Here is an 18,764-nt window from a genome sequence, read left to right as displayed (position 1 = left end):
AATGAAGCGTGCAATGAAGCGTGCAATGAAGCGTGCAATGAAGCGTGCAATAAAGCGTGTAATGAAGCGTGCAATGAAGCGTGCAATGAAGCGTGCAATAAAGCGTGCAATGAAGCGTGCAATGAAGCGTGCAATGAAGCGTGCAATGAAGCGTGCAATGAAGCGTGCAATGAAGCGTGCAATGAAACATGCAATAAAGCGTGCAATAAAGCGTGCAGTGAAGCGTGCAATAAAGCGTGCAATAAAGCGTGCAATAAAGCGTGCAATAAAGCGTGCAATAAAGCGTGCAATGAAGCGTGCAATGAAGCGTGCAATAAAGCGTGCAATAAAGCGTGTAATAAAGCATGAACATGACTGAAGCTGCTGTGTCCACATGTGAACACAAACACAAACACAATTGTCACGAAGATCAGCTTCAACTATAAAAATAAAGAGTTCATATTGAGTTTGTGCAGCAACAGCAACTTGTCTGTGATATCAACATCTAATATCAGAATATCATATCACAAGTTCTTGTTCCTGCTGCTGAAGTCTTTCACTTGCTGCAGATTTGTGCAACTCTTCGTAGGCTATTATAAATCTATTTATTTCTTATGCTTTTTATTATTTATATTTTACGTTGTTTTGGGCCCGAGACCCCGAGTGTCCAAATGAGTTTGACGGCCCTGGTTTAAATCCTTTGACTTAACCTTTTTTCAAGGACTTTCTTTGTAATTTAAAGAGGGTTTAAGCCTTTAGAATTTAAGACATCTTTCACTTTCTTTTTTTAAGGATTCTTTGCTTTTAGGCCGGGGGAGCAAGTGCATAGACTGTAGCAGAAATGAATGCAAAATGGCACAGCTGAGATTGATGCACACTTGACACTGCATTGTGAGTGTTTTTAGCGTGATTGGCTTCCACACTAACAGTGGTGTATGTCACAGAGAAGCCGTGTCCTGACGTGGTGCAGGTGAAGCAGATGGACACTAGCACGCTGCTTGTCCTCATGAACAGTGAGTCCCTTTACAGAACTGCACATATGCTCTGTCCAGTCATTTCTCCTTTATCTCTCATGAATGATCATCCTCCTCTTCTCAGAGTCAGTTTACATCGTCGGCCTGGAGGGGGAGCTGAAGAGTCAGAGTGGCTTTTCAGAGGAGGTGGAGTCTGTTGGTGAGTGCACATGTGCACACACAGGCTCACCTGCTGGGTGCTGACATGAGCCTGTTGTGTGCAGTGTCTTTGGGGGACTCGTTGCTGGCGGTGTGGCTCCACGGCTGGCAGAGGAGAGGACTTGACAACAGTGAGGTACTCCAGGAGATCACTGACTACAAGAAGAGCTACTACTTACTGCCTTCTGACAGGTACGGCCACGGCACCGCCACAATGTTCACAGTGTTGTTGACGTGTGTCTCTGCTCACAGGCTGGTGCTGTTAGAGACTCGGCGGACAGAAGAGCATCTGTCCAATCTCTACCTCCTGGAGGAGGCGGACCACTTCGTCCTGCTGCCCTGATGCCACGCGATGGAGACATGGCTCTGTTAGGACTCTGGACCTTTAGAGAAATGTTAAGATGAGCTGTGGAGTAAAAGATGTGGATGTGTCCATCATTACAGCTGACAAGACAAACCTGTCCCAGCTCTGTGAAGTCTGAGGGCCCTTTCAGGGGACTGTGCTTGAGTATATTTGCACACTAGAGGGCGTTGTTGGTGGTATTTCCATCTGAACTGCTGATTTTAAAATTCCTTGCAATTTTTTTTTATTTTCATGAAAGGCGATCAAATAAAGTCAAATAAAACAGAACAATGAAAAGCTGATGATATATTTGTTCATTTGTTTGTTGTTTTTGTCAAACTAAATCACTTTTTAGAGTCTACGTTTGGTTATTTGTCCGTGAAACTAACACAAACTTGGTGTTTGTCAGGTTATAGAGTATCAAAAAAATGTACTCAAGTGTAGTTACTTCAAAATATAAAACAATATTACTAAAGTAAAAGTAAAAGGTCGGGATCCAAGAAATTACTTATATCCAGTTATTATCTACTGGATATAAAATCAGATCTATAATGTTAAGTTAATATAATTGTAAGAAGAAAAAAGATTATTAACGCTAAAATCTAGTATTTTCAAAGGACAGAAAACCCCTTTACTTAAGTAAGAGCTGCAATTTCTTCAAAAAGTTACTCAAGTAAAGTAACTGTAGGTTAACTACAGATTTATTAAATACGTAAATCCTCTTTAGCAGATTCAAATGTTCTACTTGTGACCACGGCACGTGGGATTACGCAGTTACGCATCTCCGCACGGCGTCTGCGGCTGCGCGGCGTCTGCGGCTGCGCGGAGGCTGCGGCTGCGCGGAGGCTGCGGCTGCGCGGCGCAGGAGAGGATGCTGGATGCTGACTCCGGGAGACAGACGCTTCATCCCCGGGTTGGTTGTTTGGCGGCGGCGTGAGAAAGATGCGCTGTGGCGCTCCGCTCGTGGACGTCAGCCCGGCTGAGCGCGCCGCTCTCATCTGCTTTTGCCATTTGTTTTTCTATCATTTCCAGGTCACATCTTGGTTTCCTGTGCAGCTTGTTTGTTGCTGCTAAAAATGGCCGGAGATGGCGGCACACTGAAGGATATCAATGAGATTAAATCGCAGTTCCGCACCAGAGAAGGCTTCTACAAACTGCTCACTCTCTCCGATTCACAGCAGCGAGGAGGCCTGGCCCGGGGCGCGTCTGCGGGAACCACGCTGGGGCCGGTGGCGGGGCCTGGGGCCATCCCAGGCGCAGGGGTCGGGTTGTTGCAGGGGCCAGGGGCCGCTGCGTCCTCCTCAAACGCTGGAACGAACTCGTCACCGGCGGGTTTCCTGCCTCCTGTCCGTGTGTCCATTGTCAAACTGCAGCCCGAGGACCCGGGAGAGGAGTCCGAGCGCGTGTGCTTCAACATCGGCCGCGAGCTCTACTTCTACACGTACACGAACATCAAGAAGGTGAGCGGAGCCCGCACGGGTCTGTGCCTGGTCCTCCGGAGCCTGCACGGGTCTGTGCCTGGTCCTGCATCTTCTCTCTGTGCTGCCTTTTGGTGGTGATGATACAGCAGCAGAACAGAGAAATCAGCTGAGCTGTAGAATGATATGAAATGTACCTCTCAAATAGAAAACCAAATCGAAGACTTACAGTATCATCATAAACTAGTGTCTCCTGACTCCTGAACAGCCTTAAACATTGTTGCTCTAATACACTTTGTGATGCTAAATGTTGAGGGAAGGACCAGGCCTTCTGACATTGTCACTTGTGTGTCTTCTCTAGGCTATAGACCTGAGCAAGCCCATTGACAAGCGCATTTACAAAGGCACGCAGCCCACCTGCCACGACTTCAACCAACACTCAGCCAGTGCAGACAGTGTGGCCCTCATTGTGGGCTTCTCGGCAGGACAGGTGCAGTACTTGGATCCCATCAAGAAGGAGACCAGCAAACTCTTCAACGAGGAGGTACGGCTCTGCTGCACGCACACTGCACACACACTACGCACACTGCACACACACTACGCACACTGCACACACACTACGCACACTGTACGAACAGTGTGCACACATACTGTGCACACACTGTACACACACTGCCCACACACTGCACACGCACACTGTAATCACACTGTACACACAGCGCACACACTAAACACTGCACACACACTGTGCAAATACTGTAAAGACACTGTACACACACTATACACACACTGCAGACACACTGCGCACACACTGTGCACACACTGTATACACACTGCACACACACACACACACACACACACACTGCGCACACACTGTACACACACTGTACACGAACTGTAGACACTGTACACACACTGCACACATACACACACTGTGCACACTGCTGCACACACACTGCACACACACTGTACGCACTCTGCACACACACTGTATACACACACTGCACACACACTGTGCACACACTCTGCACACACACTGTACACACACTGCACACACACTGTACGCACACTGCACACTGTACACTCACACTTCACACACACACACTGTGCGCACACACTGCACAAACACTGCGCACACACACTGTACACACACTATACACACACTGCAGACACACTGCGCACACACTGTGCACACACTGTACATACACTGTACACATACTATGCACACACTGTACACACACACTGTACTCACACAGTGCAAATTCTGCACACACACTGCACACAGTGAACACACTGTACTCGTACTGCGCACACACTGTACACACACTGCACACACACTGTACACACTGTGCACAAACGTCACACACACTCTGCACACACTGCACACACACTGTACACACACTGCACACACACTGTACTCACACTGTGCACACACTGCACTCACACTCTACACACACTGTGCACACACTGTACACACACTATGCACACACTGCACACACGCTGCGCACACACTGTACACACACACTGTACGCCCACACTGCACACACACTGTACTCACTCTGCGCAAACACTGTACAAACACTGCTCACACACTGCGCACACACTGCTCACACACTGCACAACAACTGCGCACACAATGCACACACACTGTACACACACTGTACGCACACTGTGCACACACTGCACACCCACACTGTGCACACATTCCATTGCACACACACTGTGCATACTGTACACACACTGTACACACACACTGCACACACTGTACACACACTGGGTACACACTGAACTCACACTGTGCACACTCTGCACACAGTGAACACACACTGTACACACTGTACACACACTGTACTTGTACTGTTCAAACACTGTACACACACTGCACTCACACTGTACTCACACTGTACTCACACTGCGCACACACTGTGCACACACTCTGCACACACACTGCACACACCCTGCACACACACACTGTACACACACTGTGTGCACACACTGCACACACACTGTACACACACTATGCACACACTGCAGACACACTGCGCGCACACTGTGCACACACTGTACACACACTGCACACACACACACTGTACACACACTGTAGACACTGTATACCAGGCATGTCCAAACTAGGGCCCGGGGGCCAAATGCGGCCCTCAGACCAATTTTTGTTGGCCCTCCAGCTTCCTGCTGTCGGCCCAAACAACAAAAAGTAGTACTTTTTACTGTGAAATTGGGAAAATTCAGGCATATTGATGTTATACAAACCTAATATTAATGTTCTAGGTCTAATTAAAGGTGGAGGCTCATCGCAATTACGTCAAATGCACAATGTCTAATGATTCACTTTGTAATTCAACAAATTCGACATTGTCAAGTTGTTTGTGGCCCTCTGCCCAGTTTGAGTGTTAAGATGCGGCCCTTGGTGAAAAAAGTTTGGACACCCCTGCTGTATACACACTGGACATACACACACTGTGCACATTGCTGCACACACACTGCACAAACACGGCACACACACACTGTGCACACACACTGTACGCACTCTTCACACACACTGTATACACACACTGCATATACTGTACACACACTGTGCACACACTGTGCACACACTCTGCACACACACTGTGCATGCACTGCACACACACTGTACGCACACTGTGCACACACTGTACAAACACTGCACACTGTACACACACTGCACACTGTACACACACACTGTACACACACTGTGCGCACACACTGCACACACACTGCACGCACACACTGTATACGCACTCTGCACAAACACTGTACACACACTGCACACACACTGTACACACCCTGTACTCACACTGCGCACACATTGCGCACATACTGTACTCACACTGCGCACACACTGTACACACACTATGCACACACTGTGCACACACACTGCGCACACACTGTAAACACAAACTGTACTCAGACAGTGCAAATTCTGCACACACACACTGTGCACACAGTGAACACACTGTACTCGTACTGCGCACACACTGTGCACACACTTCACACACACTGTGCACACACTGTACACACACTGCACACACACTGTGCTCACACTGCACTCACACTCTACACACACTGTGCACACACTGTACACACACTATGCACACACTGCACACACACTGCGCACACACTGTACACACACTCTGCACACACTGCTGCACGTACACTGCACACACACTGTACGTCCACACTGCGCACACACTGTACACACACTGCTCACACACTGCGCACACACTGCGCACACACTGCACACCAACTGCACACCAACTACACACACACTGTACACACACTGTACGCACACTGTGCACACACTACACACCGACTTTGTGCACACATTCCATTGCACACACACTGTGCATACTGTACACACACTGTACACACACTGTACACACACTGTACTCACACTGCGCACACACTGTACTCACACTGCGCACACACTGCACACACACTGTACACACACTGTACACACACTGGGTACACACTGAACTCGCACTTTGCACACTGCACACAGTGAACACACACTGTACACACACTGTCCTCGTACTGCTCAAACACTGTACACACACTGCACTCACACTGTACTCACACTGCGCACACACTGTATGCACACTGTGCACACACACTGTGCACACATTGCACACACACTGTGCGCACACTGCACTCGCACACTGTACACACACTGCGCACATAGCTGCACACACACTGCGCGCACATACTTTACGCACACTGTGCACACACACACTGTACACACTGTACTCACACTGTGCACACACACTACACACACACTCTACTCACATTGCGCACACACTGCTTACATACTGTACTCACACTGCACACACACTGTACACACACACTGTACACACACTCTGCACACACTGCTGCACGCACACTGCACACACACTGTACGCACACACTGTGCACACACTGTGCACACACACTCACACACACTGTACACACAGTGCACACACTGTACTCACACAGTGGAAATTCTACACACACACTGTACGCACAATGTATGCACACTCTATGCACACTGTGCACACACTTCACACACAGTGCACACACACTGTACACACACTGAGCACACACTGCACACACACTGTGCACACACTGTATACACACTGTGCACACACTGTATACACACTGCACACACACTGTATTCACACTGTGCACACACTGCACACACACTCTACACACACTATGCACACACTGTACACACACACACTGTGCACACACACTGTGCACACACTGCACACACACTGTACACACACATACACTGCACACACACTGTACACACACTAAACACACACTGCAGACACACTTTGCACACACTGTGATCACACTGAACACACACTGCACACACAGCTGCACACACACTTCACACACACTGCGCGCACATACTCTACGCACACTGCACGCACACACTGTACGCACTCTGCACACACACTGTACACACTGTACTAACACTGCGCACACACTGTACACACACACTGTAAGCACACTGTGCACACACACACACACTCACACACTGTACACAAAGTGCACACACACAGTGCAAATTCTACACACACTGTACGCACAATGTATGCACACTCTATGCACACTGCACACACTTCACACACAGTGCACACACTGCACACACACTGTACACACACTGCACACACACTCTACACACACTGTGCACACACTGTACACACACACACTGCGCACACACTGTGCACACACACTGCACACACACTGTACACACACTATACACACACTGCAGACACACTTTGCACACACTGTACACACACTGCTGCACACATTGTACACACACACACTGCGCACACACTGTGCACACACACTCTGCACACACACTGCACACACACTGTACACACACTATACACACACTGCAGACACACTTTGCACACACTGTACACACACTGCTGCACACACTGCGCACACACTGTACACACTCACACACACACAATGTACACACACTCTGCACACACTTCTGCACGCACACTGCACACACTGCTGCTCGCACACTGCACACACTGTACACACACTACACACAAACACTGTACACACTGGGCACACACTGGGCACACACTGCACACACACTGTACACACACTGGACACACACTGAACTCACACTGTGCACACTCTGCACACAGTGAACACACACTGTACACACTCTGTACTCGTACTGCTCAAACACTGTACACACACTGCGCTCACACTGTACTCACACTGTGCACACACAGTGCGCACACACTGCGCACATACTGCACACACACTGTACACACACTCTGCACACACTGCTGCACGCACACATACACACACACACTGTACAAACACTGTACTCACAGTGCAAATTCTGCACGCACACTGTATGCACACTGTGCACACTGTACACACACTGTACACACACTGTGCACACACTGCGCACACACTGTACACACACTGTACTCACGCTGCGCACACACTGTACACACACTATGCACACACACTGTGCACACACTGTACACACACACACTATAGACACACTCTGCTCACACACTGCACACACTGCTGCACGCACACTGCACACACACTGCACACACACTGTACACATACTGCGCACACACTGTACTCACACACTGCGCACACACTGTACTCACACACTGTACACACTGAGCACACACTGTACACACACTATACACACACTGCAGATACACTGTGCACACACTGTACACACACACACTGCACACACACTGTACTCACTCTGCGCACACACTCTGCACATACCGCTCACACACTGCGCACACACTGCACACTAACTGCACACACACTGTACGCACACTGTGCACACCCACACTATACGCACACTGTGCATACTGTACACACACTGTACACACACTGTGCACACACTGCGCTCACACTGTACACACACTGTACTCACGCTGCACACACACTCTACGCACACTGTGCACACACTGCACACCCACTGTACACACACTGTGTGCACACACTATGCACACACACTGTGCACACACTGTACACACACACTGTACACACACTCTGCTCATACACTGCACACACTGCTGCACGCACACTGCACACACACTGTACACACACTGCACACACACTGTGCACACACTGGGCACACACTGCACACACACTGCACACACACTGTGCACACACAGTGCACACACACTGTGCACACACTGTACACACACTGGGCACACACTGTACTTACACTCTGCACACTCTGCACACAGTGAACATACACTGTACACACACTGTACTCGTACTGCTCAAACACTGTACACACACTGTACACACACTGTACGCACACTGTACGCACACTGTGCACACATTGCACACACACTGTGATGACTCTGCACACGCACACTGTACACACACACTGCACACACACTGTGCACACACACTGCACACACACTGCACGTACACACTCTACGTACACTGCGCGCGTACACTGTACGCACTCTGCACCCACACTGTGCACACACACTGCACACACACTGTACACACACTGTGCACACACTGCACACACACTGTACACACCCTGTACTCACACTGCGCACACACTGCACACATACTGTACTCACACTGCGCACACACTGTACACACACACACACACACAATACACACACTCTGCACACACTGCTGCACGAACACTGCACACACACTGTATGCACACACTGTACACACACTCTGCACACACACACACATACACACACACACACACACTGTACACACAGTGCACACACACTGTACTCACACAGTGCAAATTCTGCACACACACTGTACGCACAATGTATGCACACTCTATGCACACTGCACACACTTCACTCACAGTGCACACACTGCACACACACTGTACACACACTGCACACACACTCTACACACACTGTGCACACACTCTACACACACACACTGCGCACACACTGTGCACACACACTGTGCACACACACTGCACAAACACTGTACACACACTGCGCACACACTGTACACACACTATACACACACTGCAGACACACTTTGCACACACTGTACACACACTGCTGCACACATTGTACACACACACACTGCGCACACACTGTGCACACACACTCTGCACACACACTGCACACACACTGTACACACACTATACACACACTGCAGACACACTTTGCACACACTGTACACACACTGCGCACACACTGTACACACTCACACACACACAATGTACACACACTCTGCACACACTTCTGCACGCACACTGCACACACTGCTGCTCGCACACTGCACACACTGTACACACACTACACACACACACTGTACACACTGGGCACACACTGGGCACACACTGCACACACACTGTACACACACTGGACACACACTGAACTCACACTGTGCACACTCTGCACACAGTGAACACACACTGTACACACTCTGTACTCGTACTGCTCAAACACTGTACACACACTGCGCTCACACTGTACTCACACTGTGCGCACAGACTGCGCACATACTGCACACATACTGCACACACACTGTACACACACTCTGCACACACTGCTGCACGCACACTGCACACACACTGTACACACACTATGCACACACACACACATACACACACACACTGTACAAACACTGTACTCACAGTGCAAATTCTGCACGCACACTGTATGCACACGGTGCACACTGTACACACACTGTGCGCACACTGCGCACACACTGTACTCACGCTGCGCACACACTGTACACACACTATGCACACACACTGTGCACACACTGTACACACACACACACTGTAGACACACTCTGCTCACACACTGCACACACTGCTGCACGCACACTGCACACACACTGTACACACACTGCACACACACTGTACACATACTGCGCACACACTGTACTCACACACTGCGCACACACTGTACTCACACACTGTACACACTGAGCACACACTGTACACACACTATACACACACTGCAGATACACTGTGCACACACTGTACACACACACACTGCACACACACTGTACTCACTCTGCGCACACACTGTACACATACCGCTCACACACTGCGCACACACTGCACACTAACTGCACACACACTGTACGCACACTGTGCACACACTGCACACCCACACTATACGCACACTGTGCATACTGTACACACACTGTGCACACACTGCGCACACACTGTACACACACTGTACTCACGCTGCACACACACTCTACGCACACTGTGCACACACTGCACACCCACTGTACACACACTGTGTGCACACACTATGCACACACTGTGTGCACACACTATGCACACACACTGTGCACACACTGTACACACACACTGTACACACACTCTGCTCATACACTGCACACACTGCTGCACGCACACTGCACACACACTGTACACACACTGCACACACACTGTGCACACACTGGGCACACACTGCACACACACTGTGCACACACAGTGCACACACACTGTGCACACACAGTGCACACACACTGTACACACACTGGGCACACACTGTACTTACACTCTGCACACAGTGAACATACACTGTACACACACTGTACGCACACTGTGCACACATTGCACACACACTGTGATGACTCTGCACACACACTGTACACACACTGTGCGCACACTGCACACGCACACTGTACACACACACTGCACACACAGTGCACACACACTGTACACCCACTGGGCACACACTGTACTTACACTCTGCACACTCTGCACACAGTTAACATACACTGTACACACACTGTACGCACACTGTGCACACATTGCACACACACTGTGCACACACTGCGCACACACTGTACACACACTGTACTCACGCTGCGCACACACTGTACACACACTATGCACACACACTGTGCACACACTGTACACACACACACTATAGACACACTCTGCTCACACACTGCACACACTGCTGCACGCACACTGCACACACACTGCACACACACTGTACACATACTGCGCACACACTGTACTCACACACTGCGCACACACTGTACTCACACACTGTACACACTGAGCACACACTGTACACACACTATACACACACTGCAGATACACTGTGCACACACTGTACACACACACACTGCACACACACTGTACTCACTCTGCGCACACACTCTGCACATACCGCTCACACACTGCGCACACACTGCACACTAACTGCACACACACTGTACGCACACTGTGCACACCCACACTATACGCACACTGTGCATACTGTACACACACTGTACACACACTGTGCACACACTGCGCTCACACTGTACACACACTGTACTCACGCTGCACACACACTCTACGCACACTGTGCACACACTGCACACCCACTGTACACACACTGTGTGCACACACTATGCACACACACTGTGCACACACTGTACACACACACTGTACACACACTCTGCTCATACACTGCACACACTGCTGCACGCACACTGCACACACACTGTACACACACTGCACACACACTGTGCACACACTGGGCACACACTGCACACACACTGCACACACACTGTGCACACACAGTGCACACACACTGTGCACACACTGTACACACACTGGGCACACACTGTACTTACACTCTGCACACTCTGCACACAGTGAACATACACTGTACACACACTGTACTCGTACTGCTCAAACACTGTACACACACTGTACACACACTGTACGCACACTGTACGCACACTGTGCACACATTGCACACACACTGTGATGACTCTGCACACACTGCTGTACACACACTGTGCGCACACTGCACACGCACACTGTACACACACACTGCACACACACTGTGCACACACTGCTGCACACACACTGCACACACACTGCACGTACACACTCTACGTACACTGCGCGCGTACACTGTACGCACTCTGCACCCACACTGTGCACACACACTGCACACACACTGTACACACACTGTGCACACACTGCACACACACTGTACACACCCTGTACTCACACTGCGCACACACTGCACACATACTGTACTCACACTGCGCACACACTGTACACACACACACACACACAATACACACACTCTGCACACACTGCTGCACGAACACTGCACACACACTGTATGCACACACTGTACACACACTCTGCACACACACACACATACACACACACACACACACTGTACACACAGTGCACACACACTGTACTCACACAGTGCAAATTCTGCACACACACTGTACGCACAATGTATGCACACTCTATGCACACTGCACACACTTCACTCACAGTGCACACACTGCACACACACTGTACACACACTGTACACACACTGTGCACACACTCTACACACACACACTGCGCACACACTGTGCACACACACTGTGCACACACACTGCACAAACACTGTACACACACTGCGCACACACTGTACACACACTATACACACACTGCAGACACACTTTGCACACACTGTACACACACTGCTGCACACATTGTACACACACACACTGCGCACACACTGTGCACACACACTCTGCACACACACTGCACACACACTGTACACACACTATACACACACTGCAGACACACTTTGCACACACTGTACACACACTGCGCACACACTGTACACACTCACACACACACAATGTACACACACTCTGCACACACTTCTGCACGCACACTGCACACACTGCTGCTCGCACACTGCACACACTGTACACACACTACACACACACACTGTACACACTGGGCACACACTGGGCACACACTGCACACACACTGTACACACACTGGACACACACTGAACTCACACTGTGCACACTCTGCACACAGTGAACACACACTGTACACACTCTGTACTCGTACTGCTCAAACACTGTACACACACTGCGCTCACACTGTACTCACACTGTGCGCACAGACTGCGCACATACTGCACACATACTGCACACACACTGTACACACACTCTGCACACACTGCTGCACGCACACTGCACACACACTGTACACACACTATGCACACACACACACATACACACACACACTGTACAAACACTGTACTCACAGTGCAAATTCTGCACGCACACTGTATGCACACGGTGCACACTGTACACACACTGTGCGCACACTGCGCACACACTGTACTCACGCTGCGCACACACTGTACACACACTATGCACACACACTGTGCACACACTGTACACACACACACACTGTAGACACACTCTGCTCACACACTGCACACACTGCTGCACGCACACTGCACACACACTGTACACACACTGCACACACACTGTACACATACTGCGCACACACTGTACTCACACACTGCGCACACACTGTACTCACACACTGTACACACTGAGCACACACTGTACACACACTATACACACACTGCAGATACACTGTGCACACACTGTACACACACACACTGCACACACACTGTACTCACTCTGCGCACACACTGTACACATACCGCTCACACACTGCGCACACACTGCACACTAACTGCACACACACTGTACGCACACTGTGCACACACTGCACACCCACACTATACGCACACTGTGCATACTGTACACACACTGTGCACACACTGCGCACACACTGTACACACACTGTACTCACGCTGCACACACACTCTACGCACACTGTGCACACACTGCACACCCACTGTACACACACTGTGTGCACACACTATGCACACACTGTGTGCACACACTATGCACACACACTGTGCACACACTGTACACACACACTGTACACACACTCTGCTCATACACTGCACACACTGCTGCACGCACACTGCACACACACTGTACACACACTGCACACACACTGTGCACACACTGGGCACACACTGCACACACACTGTGCACACACAGTGCACACACACTGTGCACACACAGTGCGCACACACTGTACACACACTGGGCACACACTGTACTTACACTCTGCACACTCTGCACACAGTGAACATACACTGTACACACACTGTACGCACACTGTGCACACATTGCACACACACTGTGATGACTCTGCACACACACTGTACACACACTGTGCGCACACTGCACACGCACACTGTACACACACACTGCACACACAGTGCACACACACTGTACACCCACTGGGCACACACTGTACTTACACTCTGCACACTCTGCACACAGTTAACATACACTGTACACACACTGTACGCACACTGTGCACACATTGCACACACACTGTGATGACTCTGCACACACACTGTACACACACTGTGCGCACACTGCACACGCACACTGTACACACACACTGCACACACACTGCTGCACACACACTGCACACACACTGCGCGCACACACTCTACGTACACTGCGCGCGTACACTGTACGCACTCTGCACCCACACTGCACACGCACACTGTACACACACACTGCACACACACTGCTGCACACACACTGCACACACACTGCGCGCACACACTCTACGTACACTGCGCGCGTACACTGTACGCACTCTGCACCCACACTGCACACACACTGTACACACACTATGCACATACTGCACACACACTGTACACACCCTGTACTCACACTGCGCACACACTGCACACATACTGTACTCACACTGCGCACACACTGCACACATACTGTACTCACACTGCGCACACACTGTACACACACACACACACACACACACAGTACACACACTCTGCACACACTGCTGCACGAACACTGCACACACACTGTATGCACACACTGTACACACACTGCACACACACACACACTGTACACACAGTGCACACACACTGTACTCACACAGTGCAAATTCTGCACACACACTGTACACACACTCTGCACACACACACACACACACACACACACACACTGTACACACAGTGCACACACACCTACACACACTGTACTCACAGTGCACACACACTGTACTCACACAGTGCAAATTCTGCACACACACTGTACTCGTACTGCTCAAACACTGTACGCACACTGCACACACACTGTACACACACACACACACACACACACACTGCACACGCACACTGCACACACACTGCACACACACACTGTACACACACACTGTACACACACACACACACTGCACACACACTGTACACACACTGCACACACACTAAGAGGCATCTGGCAATCAGTTTGATTCTACTTCTGACAATTTGCTGCATGTCCTCCCTGTTCTCACCAATTTCCCACTACACTGTTCTATGCGGTAAAGCCTGCGGGCCACAACAGCACTGTGTGCACACAAAATACAAATAACAATGGATGAAACTGAATGAAGCTCCACCAGTGTCCACCAGGGGGCGCTCAGCTCCCAGCGCTGCATGGCAGGCTCTAGTTTGGTAACGTAAGCGCGGTCAGAGGTGTGTTTATGTGGAGAGTGCAGACATCGGGGGCCCCGCAGGGCCCAGCAGGTCCTGCATCAACAGAAAAAGGAGGCGGGGTTTACCTTGTCTGAAAAATGACTTTATTTCAACTCCAGATCTAGAATGTGAAGCTCAATGGTCTCATAGTGAGAGTCATGTGGTGCCTGAGGTTCCTGTACAGGTCTCATAGTGAGAGTCATGTGGTGCCGGGGGTTCCTGTACAGGTCTCATAGTGAGAGTCATGTGGTGCCGGGGGTTCCTGTACAGGTCTCATAGTGAGAGTCATGTGGTGCCGGGGGTTCCTGTACAGGTCTCATAGTGAGAGTCATGTGGTGCCTGAGGTTCCTGTACAGGTCTCATAGTGAGAGTCATGTGGTGCCTGAGGTTCCTGTACAGGTCTCATAGTGAGAGTCATGTGGTGCCGGGGGTTCCTGTACAGGTCTCATAGTGAGAGTCATGTGGTGCCTGAGGTTCCTGTACAGGTCTCATAGTGAGAGTCATGTGGTGCCTGAGGTTCCTGTACAGGTCTCATAGTGAGAGTCATGTGGTGCCGGGGGTTCCTGTACAGGTCTCATAGTGAGAGTCATGTGGTGCCGGGGGTTCCTGTACAGGTCTCATAGTGAGAGTCATGTGGTGCCTGAGGTTCCTGTACAGGTCTCATAGTGAGAGTCATGTGGTGCCTGAGGTTCCTGTACAGGTCTCATAGTGAGAGTCATGTGGTGCCGGGGGTTCCTGTACAGGTCTCATAGTGAGAGTCATGTGGTGCCGGGGGTTCCTGTACAGGTCTCATAGTGAGAGTCATGTGGTGCCTGAGGTTCCTGTCAAGTCTCATAGTGAGAGTCATGTGGTGCCGGGGGTTCCTGTACAGGTCTTATACTGAGAGTCATGTGGTGCCGGGGGTTCCTGTACAGGTCTCATAGTGAGAGTCATGTGGTGCCGGGGGTTCCTGTATAGGTCTTATACTGAGAGTAATGTAGTGCCGGGGGTTCCTGTACAGGTCTTATACTGAGAGTAATGTGGTGCCGGGGGTTCCTGTACAGGTCTTATACTGAGAGTCATGTGGTGCCGGGGGTTCCTGTACAGGTCTTATACTGAGAGTCATGTGGTGCCGGGGGTTCCTGTACAGGTCTTATACTGAGAGTTATGTAGTGCCTGGGGTTCCTGTACAGGTCTTATACTGAGAGTCATGTGGTGCCGGGGGTTCCCGTACAGGTCTTATACTGAGAGTAATGTAGTGCCGGGGGTTCCTGTACAGGTCTTATACTGAGAGTTATGTAGTGCCTGGGGTTCCTGTACAGGTCTTATACTGAGAGTCATGTGGTGCCGGGGGTTCCCGTACAGGTCTTATACTGAGAGTAATGTAGTGCCGGGGGTTCCTGTACAGGTCTTATACTGAGAGTAATGTGGTGCCGGGAGTTCCTGTACAGGTCTTATACTGAGAGTCATGTGGTGCCGGGGTTCCTGTACAGGTCTCATAGTGAGAGTCATGTGGTGCCTGAGGTTCCTGTACAGGTCTCATAGTGAGAGTCATGTGGTGCCAGGGGTTCCTGTACAGGTCTCATACTGAGAGTCATGTGGTGCCTGAGGTTCCTGTACAGGTCTCATAGTGAGAGTCATGTGGTGCCGGGGGTTCCTGTACAGGTCTCATAGTGAGAGTCATGTGGTGCCGGAGGTTCCTGTACAGGTCTCATAGTGAGAGTCATGTGGTGCCGGGGGTTCCTGTACAGGTCTTATACTGAGAGTCATGTGGTGCCGGGGGTTCCTGTACAGTTCTTATATTGAGAGTCATGTGGTGCCGGGGGTTCCTGTACAAGTCTCATAGTGAGAGTCATGTGGTGCCGGGGGTTCCTGTACAGTTCTTATACTGAGAGTCATGTGGTGCCGGGGGTTCCTGTACAGGTCTCATAGTGAGAGTCATGTGGTGCCGGGGGTTCCTGTACAGTTCTTATACTGAGAGTCATGTGGTGCCGGGGGTTCCTGTACAGGTCTCATAGTGAGAGTCATGTGGTGCCGGGGGTTCCTGTACAGGTCTCATAGTGAGAGTCATGTGGTGCCGGGGGTTCCTGTACAGTTCTTATACTGAGAGTCATGTGGTGCCGGGGGTTCCTGTACAGGTCTCATAGTGAGAGTCATGTGGTGCCGGGGGTTCCTGTACAGGTCTTATAGTGAGAGTCATGTGGTGCCGGGGGTTCCTGCACAGGTCTTATACTGAGAGTCATGTGGTGCCGGGGGTTCCTGTACAGGTCTTATACTGAGAGTCATGTGGTGCCGGGGGTTCCTGTACAGGTCTTATACTGAGAGTCATGTGGTGCCGGGGGTTCCTGTACAGGTCTCATAGTGAGAGTCATGTGGTGCCGGGGGTTCCTGTACAGGTCTCATTGTGAGAGTCATGTGGTGCCGCGGGTTCCTGTACAGGTCTTATACTGAGAGTCATGTGGTGCCGGGGGTTCCTGTACAGGTCTTATAC

At 50.5% G+C, this 18,764-nt stretch overlaps 2 protein-coding genes across 3 annotated transcripts in view; both read left to right on the top strand.

Annotated features, from left to right (window-relative positions):
• The window catches only part of LOC140372227 (mitogen-activated protein kinase kinase kinase kinase 5-like), a 121,842-nt gene extending 120,274 nt beyond the window's left edge, over positions 1–1,568 (top strand). Inside the window, exons 27-30 of the mRNA XM_072459466.1 lie at positions 924–992; positions 1,078–1,152; positions 1,217–1,343; positions 1,404–1,568. Of these exons, the coding sequence (XP_072315567.1) occupies positions 924–992; positions 1,078–1,152; positions 1,217–1,343; positions 1,404–1,494 (362 nt within the window). The 3' untranslated portion in view covers positions 1,495–1,568. The remainder of the gene's footprint in view (positions 1–923; positions 993–1,077; positions 1,153–1,216; positions 1,344–1,403) is intronic.
• A 744-nt stretch (positions 1,569–2,312) lies between these two features.
• LOC140372991 (WD repeat-containing protein 20) overlaps positions 2,313–18,764 on the top strand; it is a 55,311-nt gene continuing 38,859 nt past the window's right edge. The window contains exons 1-3 of one of the 2 annotated variants that reach the window (XM_072459843.1): positions 2,313–2,407; positions 2,527–2,954; positions 3,274–3,456. In XM_072459843.1, coding sequence (XP_072315944.1) covers positions 2,571–2,954; positions 3,274–3,456 — 567 coding nt within the window. In that variant the 5' untranslated portion in view covers positions 2,313–2,407; positions 2,527–2,570. Of the gene's footprint in view, positions 2,955–3,273; positions 3,457–18,764 lie in introns of both variants that reach the window. The other variant, XM_072459842.1, reaches the window with a different exon arrangement.

The sequence above is a fragment of the Eucyclogobius newberryi genome, unplaced genomic scaffold (genome assembly GCF_026437365.1).
Source record: "Eucyclogobius newberryi isolate DKJ021-1_F unplaced genomic scaffold, fEucNew1.0.hap1 SCAF_10, whole genome shotgun sequence".
In the NCBI taxonomy this organism is placed as follows: domain Eukaryota; kingdom Metazoa; phylum Chordata; class Actinopteri; order Gobiiformes; family Gobiidae; genus Eucyclogobius; species Eucyclogobius newberryi.
The sequence above is the reverse complement of the archived record's forward strand: the minus strand, read 5'-3'. Positions and strand labels throughout refer to the sequence as shown.